Source organism: Neomonachus schauinslandi, chromosome 14 (assembly GCF_002201575.2).
Source record: "Neomonachus schauinslandi chromosome 14, ASM220157v2, whole genome shotgun sequence".
Lineage (NCBI taxonomy): Eukaryota > Metazoa > Chordata > Mammalia > Carnivora > Phocidae > Neomonachus > Neomonachus schauinslandi.
This window is the reverse complement of record NC_058416.1, coordinates 27023445-27048946: the sequence shown is the minus strand read 5'-3', so window position 1 is coordinate 27048946 and position 25502 is coordinate 27023445. Positions and strand designations below refer to the sequence as shown.

General features: G+C 47.3%; 1 protein-coding gene across 2 annotated transcripts in view; it reads right to left on the bottom strand.

The window, feature by feature from the left end:
* LOXHD1 (lipoxygenase homology PLAT domains 1) overlaps positions 1–25502 on the bottom strand; it is a 148982-nt gene that overhangs the window by 105409 nt on the left and 18071 nt on the right. For both annotated transcript variants that reach the window (XM_044921168.1, XM_021686337.2), the window contains exons 5-6: positions 7586–7684; positions 3158–3306 (exon numbers count right to left, since the gene is read on the bottom strand). In XM_044921168.1, coding sequence (XP_044777103.1) covers positions 3158–3306; positions 7586–7684 — 248 coding nt within the window. The remainder of the gene's footprint in view (positions 1–3157; positions 3307–7585; positions 7685–25502) is intronic.

Here is a 25502-nt window from a genome sequence, read left to right as displayed (position 1 = left end):
CCTTTAAGCAACTCCTGGGAATTTATCGTAAGAAGTGATCTTAGCTGTGCATAAAGATAAGCTATAAGGATGTGTGTCACTGCACTCTTTATACTCTCAGGAATGCTGAGGAAAAGGATGTTCAACAAAGGAAGATCGGTTTAATCAGTCAGGATGTATCTGTGCATGGAAATACTGGAGCACTCACTAAAACATTACATTGTAAAACCTTCGTGTCATTCTGTTTAAATAACACGGGGACATCTGCATGCTCTATTTCAAAGTGGAAACAGAGCGGCTTGTAAAACACTGTTTACGATGACCCCATTTTATAAAAAATGATTTCACAGAAAAATATCTGGAGGATCTGCACCGAGATATGCTCACTGGTTATCTCTGGGTGGTGAAATCATGGTGGTTTAGGTTTATCTCATTTTTTGTTTATGTGTATTTCCTAACTTTTTACAATGAATATGTACTACTTTTATAGGAAGAAAAAAATAATAGAAACATTCAGAATTAAAATGCACATTGACAGGAGAAAGGAAGGGACCTGGTAGTTTGGAAGAGTCAATCAATGACAGGGTGGGGGAAGGTGATACGTTCTCACAGGATGCAAAGCACAGAGGATGGAAGGGGCCAGAGGGAAGCTGAACGCTTTGCAAAGCAGAGAACGGAGATCCTATAAATGGCTAACTGGTGCTCCCGAAGAAGAGGCCAGAACAGATGCCATCCAAGCAAGAATCTGGTATATAATAGGAGATCTCTTTTTTTGAGCTATAAATAAATAAATAAATAATAAATAAATAAATAAATAAACATCCTTTGCATCAAAGACTCATCATGTCCCTAAGAAATTAAAAACAAAAGCAAAAGGAAGGGAGGGAGGGAAGAAGGGAAAGAGGATGAGGGTATAAAGGAACTAACACAGCCCCCCTCTTCTAGACTTTTTATTATAAATATAAAGAAAAAATTCTGCAAGGATTCTGGCTGAAAAAAATAAAATAAAATAAAACAGATCATCTTGAAAGAAACAAAAATCCCCTTGGCTTCAACATCAAATTTCAGAAGGCAATGGTATGCAATTTCCAACATCTTAAAGGGACAAAAAGAAAAGGAAAAAAACATGTTCTCACTCTGCCAAGCTGTCCTTTCCTTTGAGCATGAACACAATAAAGGGGCCTGTTCTGGCGTGCAAACCCACCTCGTTCGTGAAGTTTCTGAAGAGAGCACATCGGATGAGTGGGCCCATGTGACCAAGAAGGAACCTGACCCGGGGGTGGGAGGTGCAACTGCAAAACCTTGCCAAGGCCACATCAGGCTCTGGGGTGTACCTTGCAGCTCTGTGCACTAACCCTGGGTCTTCACTCAGACTGTGTTCCTTCCCAGGATGGAGGAACGTGGCTGCGGTCATAAAACACATCTGCCTCTTCTCCCTCCTCCTCCCTGAGGACACACCCCTGCCTGCTCACTGGCTACTTAGGGTTCTGGACTCCTGCCCCATTTCTTCGCCAATCCAAGCAGCATTTAGCCTCCTGGAACCCTGTTCAGCACCAGGCTCTCGGCTCTTAGAGCCAGGCAAGCCCCCTCCTTTCCAGAGGAACCTTGGCCACTCCTCACTTCACCAATTCATGCCCCATTCCAGGCCAAGAGCTGGGGCAGTGCCCTCGAGGAATGTCCAGCCTAGTTATGGAAAGGAGTGCGGCAGACATGCGAGGATGCTCACTCAGCCCTTTCCTAGCCTACTTCTACTATAAAGACTGGAAAGCCAGCCACTTGTCCTACTTTCCACTGTAGCTAGGGTGACCACACGACTCATTTCTGACTCATGAAATGTAGGCAGAAGGCCCAAGGAGGGCATTGTGTCTTTCAAAATAAAGCAAGGCTTGCCAAAAAAAAAAAAAAAAAAAATAGGTTTTCCCCTTTGGTCTTCCCTTCTCTTCCTGCCTGGAACACAGATAAGATGGCTAGAGATTCAGCAGCCATCATGTGATCATGAGGCAACAAGGTGGGGGATGAAAGCCACAGTGCTCAGGATGGTGACACAGCAAGACAGCAGCTGTCCTAAAAGCAGCTGCACCAGCCCTGAGCTGACCACATCTGGATTTTGTGTGAAATGAGAAAAATAAGCCCTGGTTATGTAACACTGCACTTCAATCGTCTGATAATTGCAGTCAAACACTGCTGATATAAGAAGGTAATGAAGTTAAGCAATAACAAAACCTCACCTATCGGGCAGCCTCATTCTGCAGTCAAATTGTTGTAAGTCGGAGTGGTTTCTGTTTTAAGCAATAAGATCTTTTTCAAAATATTTTTCAAATACATATTCTATAATAACCTTTCCCTATCCTTCTGTAATGGGCTGAAATCTACTGATAGCCTCATGAAGGGAGATATATGGGATCGTAGCCCATTTTCTAAGTGACCTCAGACTTCTGTGGATTTTGAATATTCTTTTGGCTTTTTATATCTTCTTCAAAGAAGAAGAAGAAGAAGGTCCCCATTACAGTCCTCAATAGCCCTACCTAATACAATGACTCTTTCCCTCTCTAATCTTTTGCTGTAGGTTTAAAATTGTAGGCAAGAGTTTGCTAGAAGAGATTATAATGAGCACTAGGCTGAGAGAGAGTCTGAGGGGTCTTGCCTTCAAAATCAGGGCAAGGCAAGAGAGAGCCAGAGGCATGAGGTCTCCTCACAAACTTTGAATCAGATAAGTGTTAGCTCCTCAGAAGCCTTTTTGTTTTCTTCTTGCTTCCTACCTTCGTCCTGGGTTGGTAAGATTATGAGGCACCTAAATGCAGATGTTGCAAGGCAACAGCCCAAGATAAGTCACAAGAAAGCTTATGATTAGGGTCCAATGAACGCCCTAAGCAGGCAGGGTTATAAGCATTCACAGGAAGGAGAGGTTCTGGTGGGCCAGAGTCAGGGAGAGCTTGAGTCTTGAAGGACGATCAGGCCCTGCCTACCTTTGGATGGGAGCCCCGGGCTTTTGGGGAAGGTGGTAACATGTGCAGGGTCTGGGAGGCTGGGAGTCAGGCAGCATGGTTGGCCAGGAGGCTTTGGCAGAAGAGTGGAGACAGATAGACCAAGAGAGGGAGGTTAGGCTGAAATATGCCCCCTGAAGAGCCAGAATTCCCCTCCCAGGCCACAGGGACCACGGACAGGCAGCCAAACCTACCTTGGACAGGAACCAACCTGCAGACCCGCCCTTGTTGTTGTGGCCAACATTGATCTTTATCAGCTGCCCCAGATCCGGAGCATCTAGCGTGAACTTGTCTTCAGCTCCCCTTTCAAAGTTGTCCTTTTCATTTTCCAGCCTGCGCTCCCCTGTATACACACACAGGCAAGAAACTTACAAAGGAGACCAGAGGAGGAGAAAAAACCATTTCTAAGCTTAATGGTCTGCCCACTGGAGGGTGGTCTCAAAAGTCAACAAGGTGGGAGGTGGTGGGGGGTGGGGCAGGGACAGGTCCCTCCACTCCATTTTGCTGTGAACCTAAAACTACTCTAACGACAACGTTAAATTTTTTGAAGAAGTCAACCCTGAGATTTCTGGGCTCTGTAAATCCCTCCAACCTCCAGTCAAGGGAGAAGCTTGCCCTGCGTGTGGCTTGTGCCCAGGTCCCATAACTGGGTTTCTGCTTCCTGCCTTAGTCTGGAGTTTCCATCCTGGTAACCCCATGTGCACCCCCATCCTTAGAGCTGAGGTCCTGCCGGGCTTGTCCCAGCCTCTTGTCCTGAACTGGGAGCATGGCCGTGGAAGTTGGTCCAGGGCTGTGCTGGGCCCCTGACAGCCAAGAGACGTCCTTAGGCCTACCTCCTTTTCTGGAAAACAGCAATGACAGCTACCATCAGACATCCTAGTTCCACATAGATTTTTTTTTTTCTTTTCTTTCTATTTGTCACCACAATCCAAGAGGGGGTATTATTAATTCTGTCTTGTGGATGAAGAAACAGGCTTAGAGAAGCCCGATAACATGCCAGAAGTCACGTGGGTGATAAGCACATCATTAGGATCCATTCTAACCTGTTCTTTCTACTTTGCAATTTTCCACTATTATGTCCCCAAGCCTGCAGGTCATATTAACACTTACAGCTTCATGCTGATGCCATCCATTTGCTTTCTTTCCTAAAATTTAATTCTTTACATCTTTCTACATTTTGAACTGCAACCATTCAAACATATAGAAAGTAGTATAAGAAACCCATATGCCCACCACCAGATTTCAGAGGCAGAACAGGTCCTAACACTCTGCCTAATTGGCTCAGACCTTTCTTTTTTAAAGACGAGATAACAGGTAGGTCTAAAGTCTCACTGGCCACCCGACTCTCCTACTCCCTACCGCAAATAAACCCCACCCACAAGTGACCTGTATCGTCTCCGTGAATTTTGGTTTGCAGGTGGATGTATTCATAGAGAAAATGTACTATTTTTTACATATTTTAGAATTTACAAGAATAACATCACAGTGCATATCTCTCTGTCTCAGGTTCGTCATCCACACAGTGGGGATGCGAACAGCACCATTGCATAGGGTCCGCTGTGAGGATGAACTGAATTGGTCCCCACGAGGTGGCAGCCTGAGCTAAGTGCTGTGTTCATGATGCGCTTCACGTATTTTGGGAATACGTTGTAAAATTTATACCAGTTCAGAATTTTCACATCTTCCAGGTTAATTTTCCTTTCATCATTGTCTGATATATTTTTTATTTCTAACAGAGTGTTTTTGCCTTAAAGTTTAATTTGACCGATAATAATACAGCTATGCCACCTTCTTCTGTGTTGTTGATATGCTCCTGATAGACATCATTGCATTCTATTTATTTTCAGCCCTTCTGCATCCCATGCTTAAGCTGGATTTTATTTCTTTTCATTTAATATGAGAATACCTATCCTTTAACTGATGAGTTTGGTTTATTTCTATTTATTGTGATTATTTGTACATTTATTTTATTTTTTATTATTAGCCATACTTTTTCTTTGCTTCTCTTTCCTCATTTCCTGCCTTCTATTGGATTGATTGAGGCTTTATTCCCTTTTATTCCCTCTACTGGTTTAGAAGTTATACATTTCTTATGGGGGGGTTACTTTTACAATTTTAATATGCATACTTGACTTATTGAAGTCTAAAGTTCATCAATACCTATACTCTCCTACCGCTTGGGGATGAGCTGTGACCAAGAACTTAATTATATTTTAACTTTCATTATTTACCTTCCTTCTCAAAGATGATCGTGTTCTAGTATTTTGGGTCCACATTTTCTCATGCCCTGATGATAGTTATTATTGTTTACTATAGTCAATGCTTGCTTAGCTTTGTTACATCAATATCAATATTTTCCTCAATTATTTTCTTGCTTCACCTTTCTTGTGGGTATGATTTCTTTTTTCTTAAAGTATATTCTTCAGCAGCTGTTTAAGTATAGGTCTATGAATGGTAAACCCTATTTTTCTTTGTTTGTGTGGCAATTCACTAATTTTGCCCTCACTCTGGAATGACAGCCGAGCTGGACACAGAATTCTAGACTGATATATATTCTTGCTCAGAACATTAAATCTATTATTCCATGAACTTATGACCTTGTATAAGTAGCTGATAGGAATTTACTATCCTTCTAATTGGTTTTGTAGAAGATAATCTGCCAAATCTGGTTACCTTTAAGATCTTTCTCTTTGCCTTTGGTTTCCCCACAATGTATCTAAATGTGGATTTGTTTTCCTTTATCCTGCTCAGTGACTCCTTCTGTTACTTTAGTCTGAAAATTCATATCTTTGCTCGATTTTGAAGAAGTTTCAGCCATTATCTTTTCAAGTATTTTCTTTCACCTATTCTATTCTCTATTGGAACTCCTATTCAACATCTATCAGAATTTATTCTGTCCTTCATGAATCATGACCTCTCATTTGTATTTTCCTCTTCATGTCTCTGCTCTGAGTATTTTGTTCATATTTGTGTTACAGTTCATAAGTCTCTATTCAGTGGTTTCTAACTGTGTTGTTTAACACATGCATTAAGTGTTTATATTTAGTAACTATATTTTCATTTCCTATATTTCTGTTTTATATACTTTTCATGGTGCCTTGTTGTTTTCTTCAATTGTTTTGTTCATGTCTGTAGTCCATTTAAACATATTTAAACTATAGCTTTTCTCAGATTACTCTATTATCTGAAAATTTTTAAAAGATTTTATATATTTATTTGACAGAGAAAGACACGGGGAGAGAGGGAATACAAGCAGGGGGAGTGGGAGAGGGAGAAGCAGGCTTCCCGCCGAGCAGGGAGCCCGACCGATGTGGGGCTTGATCCCAGGACCCTGGGACCATGACCTGAGCCGAAGGCAGACACTTAATGACTAAGCCACCCAGGTGCCCCTATTATCTGAAATTCTTGAGCATTTACTCTTACTGACTGTTGTGTCCACTGATGTTTAGTCATGGGGGATTATGTCCTCGAGTGTTTTGTAGTTTTGGAAAGTGAACTCATCTCCAGTACCTTATCTTTGGGAATCTCATGCAGTCTTGCAAATGCTTCTGCAAGCACCAAAGGTATTACTGGCATGGAGCCAATTTCTGTGCTTGGGGAGGGGAGGTCCCCAAACCACACTTGTAGTGTAAAATCACATGTCAAGCCCACATGAGTGTGAGCAGAAGGTATCAATTTCTCAACAACTCTGTCTTTTTAATCTAGAGCTCTTGTGGAGATAAGGTTATTGTACTGATAAGCAAACTTTTTCCTGACCTTTTTCGCTGAAGATGTTCCTGTGAACCTTCAGGGCTCCTGGCTTTACCTGCGGTTCTAATTTTGCCTATCTTGCTTCATGCAGGACACAATCTTATTTTCTGACCCCAAATGGGTACGGAAATCTATCCTGTAGATTGTTGAACATGAAAGCTCCCTCCTTCCAAATGCCATAGCACCAATTCATACCTAATACTTTGGTTTTGAGTTCCCTCTTCATTTCTGGCACCCTGGAGATCTTTTTTTCCCTTAAACTCAGCAGTGCATTTTGAATTCTTTAATACATTGCATCCAAAATTCGGATCTCAGTAGCTTTTCTGACTCCTGTGTTATTTCATTAACTTCGAGGAAGCAGGAGAGAACCACCTGTCTCAGTTCTACTCGCCTGAATGTCCTCCCAATACTTGTGGCCATGCTTTTGTCTTCAGTTCTTGCTTCACCTATGAAGACAAGTCTAATTATCTATCCCTGGCTCCATTCTACTCTGCACCAAACCACTGCACTGAATCAGGCCATGCCCAGCCACATTCACAATATAACGCAAGATGGCCATGGAGCTTAAGGAGATAGAGAAAGTAAGAATGAGTGTCTTGGTGATGTCAAGCTTGGGTCTGTTCATAGTCTCAGATGAAGGACAAGTGTAAATAGACCGCAGACCCCACACCATATTCTGAAAACACATCACACACATAGATTTTACAAGATGGGCACCTGGCTGCCCAGGGAAGGCCATGAACAACCACGCCGCAAGCAGAATTGCAGCTCAACAGAGGAGACTGGAGCTGCCTTCCTCTGCCAGGCGTGGGGGGGAACAGCCCACCTAAGAAGCAGAACTGGGCACAGCTTGGGAAGAAAGGATTTCTTACCTGTGTCTCCATACTCTCCAAAGATATTGATGAACACGTCAGCATCGGTCCCCGCACCAATGACATCACCAGTGTACACCCTGACTTCATACTTGTTACCTGGGAAGGAGGACAGAGAAAGCCTCGGCTCATTAGGATCCCGAAGAGAGAAGAACAAAGGCCCCAAGGTAGCTACCACACCACCCACCCTTCCCTCCAACAGGGCCTGAGGTGTCACCATTGCTGTCAAGAACACAGCAAGAAACAAGCTGCCTGACATTGGGTCCAAATGGTCATTGCCAGTATCCATGCGCATCAAGTTAAGGCACCGCACACCTTAAACTTAGACAGTGTTGCGTGTCAGTTATAGCTCAATAAAGCTGAAAAGAAAAGTCAAATGGTCATTGCTAAACGGTGTGCACAGCGTAAATCAGGTAGAGGGAACTTCTGTTTTTATCTACTAACATGCTGCCTTGGGATGCAGGAATCAGCCCCAATCCAGATGCCACACTGAACCAGACCACCAGCCCATCTCCCCTGGATATTGAAATGCTTCTTACTGGGCCCACTGCACATCTACTCTGCCCTCTCCAATCTGTTCTCCACACTTCATCACAGTGTAAAAATTCACTGGGGAAAATACATTCTGCAAATGAAAATCAAATTTATATGTAAATTATCAGGGCCATAACCAGTGCAAAAACTAGAGCACTGAGAGTAGCCAGCAAATGCATGCTTAGTGGTTACCTTACTTAAAGATCTGTATTGCTTCCTGTATCTTTCCCCTATTCGCAGAACCCCATGCACTGTAACCTCCAAATGCCTCAGCCCTGGCCATGGCCTTGCGGGGGGATGGGGCTCAATGTAAACTACACAACAGGCTGAGCTCTGCCTAGGTCTCCCCAGCTGGAGCCTGCCTTAGAGTGAAGGAGCGAAGGACAGGGGTTGCTGTGTGGTGCAGGAAGGAAGACTCCTCTAGACTTTCTTTGGGTGCTAACAATTCCAAGGGCTGAGGCGATTTTCCTTTCCCTTTCCCCTTCCTTCAATGACTTTTTATTTTTTATGTAGGAGAATTTTGTTCAGATTTCTTATGCCCAATATGTGAAGTTCATAAAAATTAGAGGTGTTTCAGTAACTCAAAAAGGTATCTGTACCCCCATGTTTATTGCAGCATTATTTACAATAGCCAAGACATGGAAAAAGCTAAGTGTCCATCAATGGAAGAATAGATAAAGAAGTATACACACTCACACACACGCACACAAACATACATAAATATATAATTGAATATTATTCAGCCACAAAAAAGAAGGGAATCTTGACATTTGCAATAACATGGATGGACCCTGAGGGCATCATGCTAACTAAAATAGGCCAGTCACAGAAAGACAAATACAGCACGATTCCACTGATAATGTGGAATCCAAAAAACAAACAACAAAAAAAACACAAAAACACCCCGAAAAATCCCCCAAACCAAAACAAAACAACCCCAAACCCATAGATACAGAGAACAGATTAGTGGTTGCCAGAAGTGGGGTATAGGGAGTATACAAAATGGGTCAAAAGGTACAAACCTTTGGTTATAAGATAAATAAATCATGACCTGTAATGTACAGCATGGCAACTATAGTTAATGATACTGTACTGCGTATCTGAAAGGTGCTGAGAGAGTAGATCTTAAAAGTTCTTATCACAAGAAAAAAATGTGTCATTATATGGTGATGGATGTTAACTAGACTTTTTATGATGCTCATTTCTCAATAGATACACATACCAAATCATTATTTTGTACACCTGAAACTAATATAATGTTTTATGTCAATTATACCTCAATAAAAATAAACTGAAACTGTTTTAATTGAGGCCCAGAGTTCCATGCCCTCTGCCTGCCCACCTCCTCCCTAGGGCCTTTCCTAATGTCCTAGCCCCCAGGGGCTTTCTCCTCTGCATTCCTTGGCTCTGCCATGTTGTCTGTGTCAATGATTTCCAAGTTTACCATTTATCGCCTTGCATGGTTAGCTGTTTACTGCAGGTGAGGCTTCCAAGTTCTTCAAGAATTTAAAAAAGGTCTGGGGCAGGACCTCCTTCTCATGTATAGCCCCCCAAAACAGCCCCTAGCACACTTTGCTGAGCACATACTAGAGTCTCACTAAGTATGTCAGAAAGCAACTTGATTCACATTTCCTAAAGCTCAAAGTCCCAGGGAAGTCACTCAGGGCAAAGGAGTGAGGTGGGGGAGATAAGGAGAAAACTTAATTTCACCCAGTCCCTATCTTGAATCCTGCCCAGCAGCTGCCATCTAGAGATGACATGATGCAGAATGTTGCAGGGCGCCCACAGAGGACACCCCCACATATCCACAGCCCTGAAGCCTGATCTTTAACCTGCTGAGAACCTGAGCTGGGAGGGAACAATTCTCTCCTTGAACCTCACTTGGTGAGGTTCCTCCAATTCTTGTCCCCTCCAATTCTTGTCCCCAACCAAAGAGTTCCCAAATTCCCACCCCACTTTCTTCCCCATGAAGACCCCTCTGAGATGGGAGACAGAACCAGGGTCTTTTTTTTTTTTTTTAAAGATTTTATATACTTATTTGACAGAGAGAGAGAGAGCGAGAGAGGGAACACAAGCAGAGAAGTGGGAGAGGGAGAAGCAGGCTTCCCGCTGAGCAGGGAGCCCGATGCGAGGCTCAATCCCAGGACCCTGGGATCATGACCTGAGCTGAAGGCAGACACTTAGCGACTGAGCCACCCAGGCGCCCCCAGAACCAGGGTCTTCAGAAGAACCCCTAGGTCAATGACTTGAAGTCTGAGCCACATTCAGGCTACCTGGGGAGCTTGCCGACGGGGCAGGTTTCCAGCCCGCCCTCCTTCCCCAAAGATCCTGTGACATATCTGTGGAGGACCAGGAGGGCCCTGGCCGGTCCAGCGGCCCCTGCTCCTGATCATCTTCCAAGTCGCAGAGGCCTCTGGCTGCGGGCTGTTCTTTCCTCCTCTGAGAACCCTTCATTTGGGTTCACATCCTTTCTCAGCTCCAGTCTGGGGCTTACTTCACACAGAGGCAAGTCCCCTCTGCAGGGTGACAAGATGCCCAGGGCCCCCTTGGCTGGTGATGCCAGGGTGAGGTGGGGGCTGGGGGAGGCCCTAAAGGCCACTGCTGAGTATCAGTCAGTCAGAGAGGCCGACAGGACTCCAGAAAGAATGGGGCACAGTGCAGCAGGAGGAAAGGATGAGGGGGTCTGGGGAGCCCTTGGGGAAGGAGCAGCAGACACTCTGCATCATTCCAGAAGGCAGAATTGGACTTAGCACTTGAATTATAAAGAAGAATATTTTAGCTCACCAAAAGAAATGTTTTCTAGTAGCTAGGGCTATCCAACAAAGGCATGGGATGCCCTTGGGGGAAGTTAGTTTCCCATCCCTAGAGACATCTAAGCAGTCACTTTGTGACGAGCACACTGGTGGAGAGCCATCTGTCAGGGAAGCTGTAAAGAAAATGCCAGAGGTGAAAGAATGTGAGAACACTAAGAGTCCTTCTCAGTCTGCAATTCCATGACATCTGACCAGGAAAGGCAGGCTGCAGACTAGAGAGGGAAGCCAAGAGATGGCGGGGGGTGGGGGGGCAGCTCTCAGAGGACAGGGGAGGTACCTGAGGCCGGTGCAGGCAGGCCTGCGGAACAGGAGCCCACACAGGGCTTTGGGAACACAAAGCATCCCCATCCCAGGAAAGTCCAGAGAGGCAGGCATCAGGGCTGAAATGAGGCCACGAAGGAGACAAGGGTGGAAGGAGCTTCCAGAACCTTCCAGCTGAGGTGGACAAGGGGCCCAAGCCCAGGGGTCAGAAAATCAGATGAACAGAATGCAGGAGAAAATCAGTTCTGGGATAAGGTTGGACTGTTCTCTAACCTCTGCAGAACTCTCTATGGCAAGATGGGGCCCTGGGTTTTCGTGTGGTTGGCTGGGTGAGGAGCAGGACCCCTGTGTGCCAGATGACCTCCTATCAAATTGAGGAGAGGCTGAGAACAGCAGCAAGGTGGGCAGGCATACCTCACAAAACTGTTCTCTAAAATGCCCCGAAGAGAGACAATGAGGCTTATTATATTACTGTTCTCCCGGCTTTTCTTCCACATTTCCTCTCCAAGCAAAACCCCATCCTATCTGATGTGCCATTTTCCAAACAAGGCCTAGGGCCCCACGCCAACCCTAAATTGTGATAAAGTGCATATACTGTTGAGAGAGCACAATGGGATAAAAGCAGGGCTTCATTCTCTCATGGCTGGCTGACTCAGCACAGTGCATCCGGCCTTACTCCCAAGTGGTCATGAGAGCCCCCCACTTTCCCGTGATCAGGATTTCAATGAGCACAAACTTGCCATTCTGGTCACAAGTGGGTTTGTGTATGTTGAATTCACCCCTTAGATCTAGTGATCCGTGTGAGAGCAAAATGTCCGCACGTGAAATGTGGCTGCCTCCCTGGTGAAAGGACCAGCCAGGGGGGAAGGTCCCAGGCCAGGAAAAATCCCTGCTCCAAAGGCCAGAAGGGAACAAGGGGGGCCAGAGAAAGCAGATGAGAGCAAAGAGTTCAAAGAGGATGGCCAGGGCTGGCCCACCTCCTAGGACAAAGAATACTAAACAGTCACCCCGGCCTTGCAGCTCATGAGGCCCCTGCATGTCCTTGATGTCATCTGAACCATACAACGGCCACACGATACAGGCAGGACAGATACTGTTGACATTCTCATTTACAGATGAGGAAACGGAGGCTCAGGGGGCAAGGCGTCTTGCCCGGGGCCACACAGCTGCTAAATGATGCAAGAGGGGCTCAAAGCCAGGTCTCTTTTCTCTGAAGCTAGGGCTCTTTCTAGAATGCGTCTGGGCCTCTCATTCTCTATGCCAAGGGGTAGGCACATTTTTTCTGTAAAGTGCCAGATAGTAAATATTTCAGGCCTTGCAGGCCACCTGATCTCTACTGCAAGGACTCGACTCTGCAGGGGTATCATGAAGGCAGCCATGCACAATACGGTAGTCCCCTAGCCCCCTTACCTGCAGGACTACGTCGGAGATCCCGAGTGGATGCCTGCGACCCTGGAGCGCACCCAACCCTACAGAAACTAGGTTTTTTCCTATACATAGAGATTACTAATAATGTTACAACAACTGCAATGATATGCTGTAATAAAAGTGGTGTGAGTGTGGTCTCCCTCTCTCAAAATTCCTTCCCGTACTAGGCTCACCCTTCTGGAGATGATGGGAGAGGACAAATGCCTGCATGATCACCACGTGAAGAGCATGACGCAGGCTCTGGGACTCGCCTTCCGACCGCCGGTCACAAACACGTGCCTCTGCTCTGGAGGTGGACTGACCTCCTGAAACCGCGCACGCACGGCGCGCAGCGTAGGACTACATAAGCAAGTGGGCGTGGCTTTGTGCCAATGAACTTTATTTATGGACTTCATAGAACTTTATTGAACTTCATAGAACTCTCCTGTGTCATCAGATATTATTCGTGGTTGATTTCTTTTCAGCCGTGAAAAAGTGTAAACATCTCTGTTCGCTCCAGGTCCTCACAAAACTATACCTAGTCGGCCCGCAGCCTCTATGTAGACGGCCACCCGCTGCCCCAAGCTGTCTTGTGCTTTCGGGCACTGTTCTGTGTTTCTCGGCAGGGGACTGCAGGCAACTCTCTGCTCGGTGGCCTGGAATGGGAGCGGAAGTGCTTGGTGCAGGGGTGGCCAGCCTGCTGGTCGCAGGGTGATCGCAGCACACTCATCACTAGCTAAGCAGCTCAAGGCTCTGAAGACTGGGGAACCGTTGCCCTTTTTCTGTGGGGCTGGAGGGGGTGAGAAGGACCATGTCCTGTGCCCAGTGTGGGCACGGAGGGCCAGCTTTCCCTGCCCCTACAATGCTGGGTGACTGGGCTGAGCTCAACATTCCCCTGAGTTCAGTGGAGTATGGGGGCCTGGGCTGGGGTTTCCTGAAGGTGGGGACAGATGGCAGCATCAGTTCTGCAGCCTCAGGCATTGTGCCTTCACCTCCTTGCCTGGCTGAGACTGAACAAGGAGCAGAGATGGAAAGAGAGGGTGAAGGTCAGGTTGGAGGAGGAACTAGCAAGTTCACTGACCTTCCTGAGCAAGCATGGGACCAATAGGGCCTAGTGATGGATCACAGGAATGGTTGCCCAAGACAGTTCTACGGTTGGCCTGTGGTTTAATCAATGCTATAACATTTTCCCTTGAACTGATTTCTCTCTGGCCTTTTAGTGAGTAACCATTAGCTTACAGGGTGCCTTTCTACAAATTAGAAAAAGTCTCCCTTCCTCAAGACACTTTACTGCCATCTGTTGGATAATTGTCATAATAGATACACAAACCTACAACCTCTATGATGTGAAAAGTGTCTCCTTACATAGTCTCAGTTGTGCAGTGCACAACCTGCGTATCTGAACCCAGCAACACTACCTTTCAGAGAGTGGTTGCCTTTCCCTGAAGGTCAGTGAGAGCTCAAAGAAGCCGAAGTAGTTTGAGCATTGATCTGAACAATATACAATAAGGGAAATAGACCAGAGATTAAGGTAATCCCAGGGTACCTTCCAGAGCCAAACAGAACTGAGTTGGGGTACTGCAGGGATGGCATAAGTTGCAGCTTAAAGACAGGTGGCCGCCTTAAGGCCACAGCTTAGGGTTGTCTGTGCCCTGCTTGCCCTGCCCAGGGGATCCACCAGCCGAGCCTCGCCCCCTCTTTCCTCTGCAGGCTGCATGGCAGAGGCACAGCCCTGCTCCCTCTTAACAGGAACCATGTCCCCTGTGGGCCAACCGGAAGCTGCCTGTGTGGGCTTCCAGAAAAGGCAGGCATGGCAGGCCCGAGCTGCCGCCTGCGCCTGGTGCGCTAGCCTCCCCCACAGCCTCGCCTGCGCTGTCTGGAACAGTCAGCACACAGCAGCGACAGGACACATCTGAGAGAGCCACCTTGGGCGGCGGGGGGGCGGGGGGAGGCACAGCCACGAGTGGGCCGCATCCCCCAGATCTCGCTGCCGAGCCGGGCTGAGCTGCTCGTCACGTTCCCGATGACAGAAGTCAAGCAAATGCCCGGAAACGAAGCCTCGGTCCCGCTTGCCAAGGAAGGGACCCTCCCACACCCAACGTGATCTGAGCCTCCCAGCCGCTCACGTGGCCCGGGCTTTTTTAGGAAGCAGGGAATCATGAATGAAGTGCTGCTGCGTTGACGCACGGTGTTTCTTTCCCTAGCCTCGCGCATTCTCAGGTCCTGCGTGGTTAGAACGCGGCTTCATTCACTCGGGGCCGGTGAGAGGTGGCGGGGGGGGGCAGGGGGCTGGCGGGACTTGACTTCGGCCCAGCCCCACCCGAGTCCACAGCTGCTCCCTGGCACCCGTCACTTCCGCTCAGCCCGAGCCAGCCGCTGCAGAAGCGAGATCTCACCCGCGCCGCGGAGGAGGACACGGAACCGAGCGAGAGACACCGGCGGGGGGGTGGGGGCCAGCGGAATGTTCTCCCCCAGCCACGGAAGGCGCCCTCCCCGACTCCTTGCGCCTGCGCGGGTGCGGGGAGGAGTGTCCCCGGACCCCGGAAGACCCAGCGCGGGGAGCTGGGTCACAGCCCCTGAGCAGTGAAGGTCCTCCCAGGTCCAGAGACTCGAGTCTACCTCCCCCCTTGCTGCCCCCAAAAGGTTTCCTTCCCTCTGGTCCAGAGGTCCACATCTCTCACCCAGAGTCACCGGATTCTTCAATGAGGACTTGGAACTCCTCTGCTTTCTCGAGAGTTGCCTCAACCTTGCCGCCCCTACAGACACACGCACTTACCAAAGTGGTAAGAGCCTCTGAGTCTTACTGAGGACTGACATGGCCCGTCACACCTCTTTCTCCTGTAATCCTCACGATGGCAGACCCTATTACTACTGCGGTCACCACTCGCTGAGAAAGCATTAGAAGCAGCAGGTTAAGAAACCTGATCAAGTTCCCACAGTTAGAAAGGGTGAAGCCCAGATTTGGACTCAAGAGGTCCAAGCAGGAAGATTCTCTCTCGGCTGTCACTGTGCCCACCCTGCCAGGTCTAGCTTAGAGCCCACCTCCCAAGCCCGCGGTGCTCCACTTTAGAACTCTCTAGGCGTCTATCACTTATTTGGCACCTAACAGGTGCTCAAGCACATGCTGAGCCTGGTTACGCAAGGACATTAAAACATCGCTCAGTCATAAACGGTTGCTCCTGGGTGGTAATCAAGAAAAACCACTCTGTCCCTTGTTTCACTGCCAAATCATAGCTAGCTAGTATCCTTGCCTCGGACACTGTGATGTAAGTCTGATGTTATCAGGTGCTGAAAGACTATGGAGTAGGTAGGCTTTCACTCCTTTTAGCTAATTGTGCGCACGCCCTCATCCAATTCATTGCCAAGCCCCAGAGAGCCATTTCCACATGTCCCTCAGACACTCATCTCCCTTGGCTCTCACCCCCGTTGCTCTGCTCTGCAGTACCCTTCCTTTCCACCTGCACACCCCAGCAATCTCGGCTCTATTTCTCACCTTTCCACCCCAGACTCCACTCCACTGCTGGGAAACCAGCACTTCTCGTCCCCTGCTGGAGGAACCAGAACGCCACACAGCCTTCCTGGAGGGCGGGTGAGTAATACCTGTCAGAAGGCTTACCATTCTACAAGCCCCTTGAACTAACAATTCAATCACTGTGCGTAACAATTCATTTATATTAGGAAATAATTGTGTTCATAAATGACCTATAAAGATGTCTATCACAGCATATCACAGCATCGTTAATAACGAAAAATTGAGAACAACCTAAAAATATCCAAAATGGGCAATTGTTGGGGTGAATTACGATATTCACCCATATGGCCATTTAAAATAATGGTTTAGAAGATTGTTCAATGTTATTATATGATATTAAGTGAAAAAACCTGGTTACAAAGTTGACTGTAATACAATACCACTTTTAATCAGTATGTAGTGTTTAATATATTCATACATAAAAAAGAAAAGGAAGGAAATTCAAAATGTTAACAGCGGTATCGCCAGGGCTCTCCTACACAGCTATTAAGTTCAAGGCTCTGGGTTTACCCTTGGGTCCATCACTTCTATCTATGCAAATTACCTAACCTCTCTGTGCCTTAGTTTGCTTCACCTGTAAAATGGGAATAATAATAATAAATCCGTCATGACAGTGTTGTGAAGATTAGATAGATAGATAGAGATTAGAACAATGTCTGACATTGAGTGAGTGCCCAATAAAATTAGCTATTATCATTTTGGGGGTATGGGATTATGGAAGATTTTATTCATCTTCTTGCTTATTTGTACTTTTGACAATTTTTACAATAGCCATACTTTTTCCCCTGTAATTGAAAACTAAGGATTGAAGTCACCTAAAGCCAACACTTGAATAAGTCACGCCCTCTGTAGTCCAGAAGGAGCTGTTGAGAACCACCAGTCTGTAAGACACACCTAAGGAAAATCCATGCACTTGATAGATGACCGTACACGAACTGGCTTTGGTACCAGAAACCTTTGAGCTTGCTGCTCAGGGCAGCTAGGAGGCTAGAGGGAGGGTTGAGGACTGGACTAAGGAAGAGAAAAGACAGAGGTAGGGGCCCACCAAATAGACATCCAGCCCCGGGTAGGTGGGAACCCTTTCTCTGACACCCCCGCGCCACTCTGGCCAACACTTGGGAGCTCAGGGGAAGGGTCAAGCAGGAAACCACTGGTGGCTGGAATGGACACCCACAGCTGGATCATTGCCAAGGCAATGTCTGTATTATAAGTTCCAATTTTCCTGCATACAAAATGCAGCTCTGAGAAAGTGCTCTCCACAAATAGGAAAAAAAAAAAGGGGGTTATTATAAACACCTATTTGAAAACCTCATTCTGTTTGGAAGCCTAGCAAACTCCTTCCCAACTAGGAAGTCTCAATTGGGCATCACCTCCTCTATGAAGCCCTCCTGATTCCTCCTTCCTCTATGCTTCCATTGGTCTAGTCATTCCCTATTTAGAACATTCTGTCTTTTTGCACTGATTATTTACTGGCTTGACTCTCTTCCTTTTAGTCTTCAAGTTCCTAGAGAGAAAGACCTGTACATATTTACCCTGAGCAAAGGATCTGGTACATAAAAGATCCCCCAAAGTGCCCATTGAAACACTGAATGACATTGGAAGAGCACAAGGTGGCATCTGGAGCCCAGGGCACTAGCTCTGCCCACACTGGGTGACCAAGAGCCAGTGGCTTAACTTCCTGAGGCTTCTGTTTTCTCATCGACAAAATGGAAGAAGAGTTGATAAGGTCCCTTCCAGTCCTGAAATTCTCTGATATTCCTCACTGAGGCCTCATTGGAAACTGTTCTCTGCTTCCCACTCTTTCCGGAGATGATTTTCTGCAACGTTAGGTGGGAGCAGATGGGGTGGGCGGGGAGCTGCTGCGAAGTTCAGAGGAGGAGAGCGCTGCTCCCCCCCACCCCCGCCCGAAACCCTCACGGCTCTGGCCCACCTCCAGAGGGTTTGAGGGAACAATGACTCCCAAGCAGCATCCACAGCAAATAGAGCTCAGAGGACTCTGGGTAATGTTTGAGCTGGGTTAAGGGGAAACATCAGGGAGAAGGAAAAGGTTGTGGAAGAGAAGTTCTCCCTGCAGGCTTCCACTGAAATCAAGGTCATGAGCCTATTTCCAGTTGTCTAGATGAGCCTGGTGGATTCTAGAGGGGATCCTGGCACTCAGTGGCTCCAAAGTCCTACCTGATTCTGAAAGGCCAGAATCTTGGGTCTGTGCATCTCAGAGTCAGAATAGGCCAGGATGTAGGGGAAGAAGAAGGGAAAACATCAGGATCATAACAAGCAGCACCACCTCAATACTGGTGTCATTTACTGAGCACTTACTCTGTGGCCAGCAATGCGTTAAGTGTTTACGTTCATTTCCCCCCGATGAATCAGCTCAACCACTTGATGAAGTGGGAATTCACGCTATCCCCACTTTACAGATGAAGAGATAGAGGCACAGAGCGTAAGACATCTGCTCCTGCTTACCCAACAAGTGGAGTGGCAGAGCCAGGTCTGGGCGGCAGAGAATGGGGGTCTGGGACCTTGCTCATGGCGGAGAGATGGGCACTATGCAGGAGAATGCTAAGTATGGGAGGGGGTGAAATGAGAAAAAAGTATCCACAGCAGAAGGGAGGACACCAAAAGCCAGTTTCCTCTGCCCCATGGAGGAGGGCTAGCCCTAGACCCATCCTTCTCTCTTTGGTTAACTCTATTAATCCTAAAAAGACCCTGAGAAACCACCCACAGAGGAAGAAGCTGAGGATGGGAGTGGAACTGAGATCTGCCCTGGGTCTCATCACTGTTGGTGGCAAAGCCAGAACTAGAACTCAGGGTTTATAGTCCCTTGTGCTTTCTGACCCAGAGAGCTATATTTTAAAGTCAATGATTTGATTACTCGGTGGTATCATCCTATAAAATGTGGGAGTAAGTCAGGGCTGCTGGTTTATTTGGCAGAGCCCTCATGATGGGTGCTTTCTGCCTCCATCAGCCAGGCTGCTTGCATGCTGTGTTTGCTTTTGCACTAGGCAGTTCTCTGGCAGGCCCATCATAATCCGCCGCAGGTCAGCGAAATTTGCACATGCCCTGAAAATGTTAATCGCGATCCCTTTCTTGTCCAATCCCTTCTTCAAATGCACCGTGGGCACTGTGCCCAGCACGGTCTTGCCAAGACCGGGTGCACATCTGGAGCCATGTGATAATCACTATGCCGCACACTGTGGGCCGTAATGAAATTATAACCCAGTTGCCTGATGAAATCACTGGGAGTGGAAACAATGCTTATGCTGGACAAACACAGTCCCATTTCTACCTATTCCCTGGCCTCTGAGCAGCTTTCAGCCCCAGCATTAGCTGTCCCATTTGCTACAACATGAAGGAGAAGAAGAAGGAGAAGAAGGAGAAGAAGGAGAAGGAGAAGGAGAAGAAAAGAAGAAGAAGAAGAGAAGAAGAAGAAGAAGAGGAGGAGGAGAAGGAGGAGGAGGAGGAGAAGAAGGAAGAAGAAGAAGAAGAAAAGAAGAAGAAGAAGAAAAGAAGAGGAAGAAGAAAAGAAGAGGAAGAAGAAGAAGAAGAGAAGAAGAAGAAGGAAGAAGAAGAAGAAGAGGAAGGAGAAAGAGAAGAAGAAAGAAGAAAGAGAAGAAGAAGAAGAAAGAGGAGGAGGAGGAGGAAGAAGAAAAAAAAGAAAGGAAGGAAGGAGGAAGGGGGGAAGGAAGGGGGAGGAAGCCAGACTAGGAGTCTGGACGAAAAGGTCATCCGCCCCTCCCAACCTCCCAACCACCTGCATGCTCCTGGCCCACCTGCCCAAGCCAATGCTACTTCCGCAAGCAGCCCCTCGGTCTCTTTGGGGCATAACACAATACTGGCTGCAGCCATATTTACTATTAACCCACCAAAGAAGATATATGCTCCTTAGGGAAAAGGTTGTCCCAAAGGAAGCCTAGGGTACAGGCTCAGCTGGGAGAAGGGGAGGGGCAGGACCCACTTCCAACCCAGCCCTTCTGAAAGCGAGGGCCTCCTCTGCTGCCAGCAAGGCCTGGGTCTGAAACATCGATAAGCTGTTGTGCCTGCTTTCCGACAGCCCTGGGGTGTGAACAGCCCCCAGGCCAGCTGGAACTCAGCTCTTGGCTTCCGAGGCCTGTCACATTGCCAAGTTGGCAGAACTTTCCCCAAGCAATGTGGTGTGGGCTCAGTACTAATTTAAGCCACGTGATCAACTCAGCGATTTTTTAAGGTGGGAGGGTTTGTGGGTTGGTGCTGGGATGAGGACAATTACTTGGCCCGAAAGCAGGAAGTGACATCATATTAGCAGTGAGAAAGCCAGGCAGGGTCTGTCCTAAACAGGTCTGGCCCACTCCAGCCTGAGAGATGTGTCCTGAGCCTCCCTGGGGCCAGAGGGATGGGCAGCCCTGTGCTCTCAGCCCATGCAACTCTGCACTGTACTCACAATCACACCTGCATGCTGGGCCCCAGGAATGTCACACCAGAAGTAACAACATCAAGGTTCGGGGAGTGAATTCAGGGGGTGGGAGACCTGGAGCCAGGGAAGGGAGGCGAGGAGACATTTAGCTAGCAGAATACCAGAAGAAAGCCAGTGCTACAAAGGACCTAAGAGAACATCTAGTCCAACCTTCTGGTAAGATGAAGAAGCAGCCCAGAGGGGACCAGTAACCTGCCTAAGGCACACAGTAATCAAAGGGCAAGACTAGAAGCCAGTTATCTGCCCCCCACTCCCTCGTAGAGCTCTTCCCACCCATCTCTGCTGCTGGTCTTCATAAGTGGGTGTGTCTACACATGACCCCCCACCAACCACCACACACACACACACACACACACACACACACACACACACACACACAGGAGCCTGTTTTTTACTAATCTCCCTCAAGCCCCTGAGTCCCAGTGGCCAAGTTGGCAGGTAGGGAGACCCCAGAGAAACCTGAGCTTGGCTGGAGAGCCCAGAGAGACACATATTCAGCAGTTAGCACCCAAAGAGGCCAACAGCAGTCCCTTTGATATGGGGTGTCTCAGCCATTTATCCATCTTAAAACACCAGGATGGGTTACAACCCACCCCATCAGCCACAGTGGCTACTTCTGGCCATGAATTGGCCGGATCATGTCTGAATCTCAGGGAGCAGGCTGAAAAGTTTCCCCTCCCTGCCCATGAGATTCTCTACACATCCCTGACTGCAGCTGGGAAAGGGGGACTCCTGAGAATCCACTTCTGTGTATGGCGCAGATGTCAATTTCTCCAGGGTTTGAAGGGGGAGAACACAAGGTGAGGGGGTAGGCAAAGCTTTCCAGAGAGGCCGGGGCTTTACCCCCAGCAGGGCTTGGGTAGCATGGGGAAAACTGAAGCACAGGATGAAGGAGAGCATGCAAGGGGGAAAGGCGCTGGCTCTGACGTTTCCTCTCACCCTGAAATATGTTTTGTTGACAGCCTTCTCTCTAACCGACTTGACGCAGAAGTCTGGGAGCAAGGGTAACCCTTCCAGGCAGTGGTAAGGCAGGACTCTGGGGCTCTTGGGTTCTTGTGGGGCTTGATGGGACAGGGCCTGAGCCCCAGAAACTTCTGTCAGCAGTCTGGCTTCCACGCCACCATCAGGGAGCAGGTGGGGAGAGAATGTCTCATCCTCAAACCCGTTTCCTATGGGTCCCTTGAAACTTCCTCATGGTTTATGAGTGCTGGAAAGAACAGCTTTCAGAGCCACCGTCTGCCAGACACTGGAGCCAACACAATCTGAGCAAACAAGTTGAGAAATGGGAGCTGCTGGTCTGGGACTAAGAAACAGAGGGAGAGGTGGAAGGTGGTCTATGCATGCTCACCTTGACCCTGATATAGGTGTAAAGTGGGGGATAATAATAGACCTCACCTCCGAGAGGCACTGTGGATTTGTACAGTGTATGCATATGAAGACACCAGACTATAGAAACATTTTGTCCAAAGGTCACATAGCTAGAAGGTAGTATTTTGGGGATTTGAACCTAAGACTCTATGTCTTGAGACATGGAGCTCTGAACCATGTGATGCCCTCCCCTCTCCTTGAGCGTAGCTCATACTGTGATAGTCTGTGTCCTCACTGGACTGTAAGCAACTGGAGTGTCCAGACCATATCCTTACCCCAGACCCAGCATTTAAGAGCAGCTCAGGGAGCGGAGGGGTATGACCCATGATAGCTGCCAATGGCGATGCTTCAGCTCAAGGCCTGGGAGACTGTGCTGAGATTCTGGTCAGAGGCCCTCAGTGTACAGATGTCAAGGTAGCTACTGTGCCCCTCTGGGTTTTGAGTTGTCAAAAGGGGAAGCCATTCTAGACAGAAATCCTCTAGGAAGAGAGTCAGACATCCATGGCAATGAGGGGATGCCAAGAGGCAGATGGCGGGATGGAAAATTCACTACAATTCTGGAGCAATTCGATAGCCAAGACTGTATTCCCAGGGATAGTCAATGCAGACATGCTGAACGAGCAGCTGCCAGCCTTCCACAGGCCCCAGAATGTGCCAGGACCCCTGACACCCACTCTAAGAGGGAGATGAGCATAGAGATGGCTGCTAACTCCCTAGTAGGGTGCATGTATGTCTGAGATTATTAATCAGGAGGTGTGATGTCTCCTGGACCATTCGACTAAGATGTGGAGGGGAGCCAGCCAAAAATGGGACACCCACTCCTGCTGACTCACGTGGGAATGAGTCAGGAGAATCCAGGTTGTTTCTCCAGAAGCCTTGAAGTCCTGGGCAAGAATTGAGGACTTGGGGTGGAGACAGCATTTTCATCTCTTCTTCCAGGGGAATAAGAGCCCTTTGACTGCAAAGTCAGTGTGGTGTATTGTCACTGTGGTGTATTGGGTTAATGGAAAGGCGGGATTGGTTATAAGAAGCAGGACATCAAGGGAGCCTGAATATCCAATCTTAAAAGAAAACAACAAAATTGGAAGTCTTACGCATCATGATTTCTGAACTTCCTACAAAGCTACAATAATCAAAACAGTTCAGTACTGACTTAAGAGCAGACATTTGGGTCAATGAGAAGAATAGTGAACCCAGAAATAAGCCCTTGTGTATATGGTCAAGTGATATTTGACAAGGGTGCCAAAACCATTCAATGGGGATGGGACAGTCTTTACAACAAATGATGCTAGGAAAACTGGATCTCCACATGCAAAAAAAAAAAAAAACCACCCAAAATTGGACCTTTATTTCATTCCCTATACAAAAATTAACTAAAAATGGATCGATGGTTTAAAAGTAAGAGGTAAAAGTATAACACTTTTAGAGGAAAACATGGGACAAAATCTTCATGATATTGGGTATGGTGATGATTGTTGGATGTGACACCAAAAGCACAAGCAACAAAAGAAAAAATAATAAACTGGACTTCGTAAAAATTAAAAACTGTTGTGCATCAACACAACTCTTTTCAACAGAGTGAAAAGGCAACCCATGGAATGGGAGAAAATATTTGTAAATCAATCACACCAGCTCAGAAGTTAATATCCACAAATCCATTCTGGATGGACCCCTACAATTCAATAATGAGAGCAAACAACCCAATTTTAAAATAGGCAAAGGACTTGAATGGACATTTCTCCAAAGAAAATGTACAAATGACCCATAAGCACAAGAAGAGACGCTTGACATCAGTAATCATGGTTATTATTTAAAAAAAACAACAACAGAAAATAAAGCATCAGTGAGTATGTAGAGAAACTGGAACCCTCGTGCATTGTTAGTGGGAACGTGAAATGATGTAGCTACTGTAGAAAACAGTATGGCAGTTCCTCAAAAAGTTAAACATAGAGTTACTACCTGATCCAGTAATTCCACTGCTGGGTCTGTACCCAAAAGAAATGAAAGCAGGAATTTGAATAGCTATTTGTACACCAATGTTCATAGTGTTATTTATAATAGCCAAAAGATAGAAACAACCCCAATGTCCGTCAACTGCTGAATGGGTAAATAAAACAGGGTCTAGGCATATAATGGACTATTATTCAGGCCTACAAAGAAATGAAGTTCCCACACATGCTGTGACATGGGTGGACCTTGAGGACATTATGCTAAAGTAAAATAAGCCAGTCACAAAAGAACAAATCGTCTGATTCCACTTATATAAGATCCCTAAGGAGTCAAATTTATAGAGACAGAGGGTAGAGCAGAGGTTCCCTGGAGCTGGAGGAAATGGGAACAGGGAGTCATTATTTTATGGGGACAGAGTTTCAGTTGGGGAAGATGAAGAAGTTCTGGAGGTGGATGGTGGTGATGGTCACACAACATTGTGGATTTACTTAATGCCACTGAATGAGACATTTAAACATGGTTAAGAAAGTGAATTTTATATATGTTTTACCACAATAATAATTTAAAAAAGAAGTAGGTTGATGGAGTCAGGGAGGCCTGTGCACTCTGTTCTGAGGAGCCCCCATCTGGAACACAGGGTTCTTGCCTAGGAGGTACATTCTTGGGGAGCCCTGGCAAACCAGAGCTGCTCAGCGAGGCAGGCTGGACATGTGCCCCGAGAGGAGAAGCCAAGAGCAGCCTGTCTTCACGCAGCTGAGGGGCAGACAGGAGAACGTGCAGGGTGTTTGTCAGCAGAGGACTGCAACAGACAAGCAGAGGAAGTCCCAGGGAGACCGTCTGGGGTTTAATTTCTGGCAGATCTTTCTGACAACCAGTGCCACTTAGCACTGGAATGGCTGAGCTGGGTGATTGGGAGCTGTCCACCGCTCAAGAAAGGCTAGATCCAAACCAAGGCTGAAAAAAGCAACCGGTGGGGATGCACGCTGTGGAAGGGATTCTTGTGACTGTAGGAGACTGGTCCTTCTGCCCTCGATGAGCCCTAGCTGTGACTCCTCAGGCCCTGATCTCTTAGGGGCCAGGCTGGTTGCCCTGCCCAGGGACAGGCAGGAAGCCTCTTCCAAGAATTAGGAGCCCTGCATTCTAGTGTCAGCTCCATCTGTGGTTGGCTGTTTGATATTAGATGAATCACCCCCTCTCTGAGCATCAGTTAACTCATCTGTGTAACTAACACTTGCCCGCCCTCCTTCACCTCGCCTCCCCCAGAGGTGTGGTAGGGATGGAGTGAAGCCAGGACTCATGAAGAGGAGAGCCCAGATATCTTACCAGCCCTCCTCCGCTCCTCCGTATTTCTACTTTCCCTTCCTCACGGATCAGGGCTGGTACTGTTTCCCGGCACGCAGTTTGCACACCACTGACGGCACGTGGGATGCTGATGGTGATACAGGAGGGTTACCTACCCTTGTGCATTTGTTTTAATATGTGCTGATGTATGCCTGATATTTATAGCAAATGATAACAGGAGTTTTTTTGTGATAATAATATCCACCTTCTTCTTAAACTTACTTACAAGACAATAGACAAGTTGCCAAAAGTGAGCTTAAG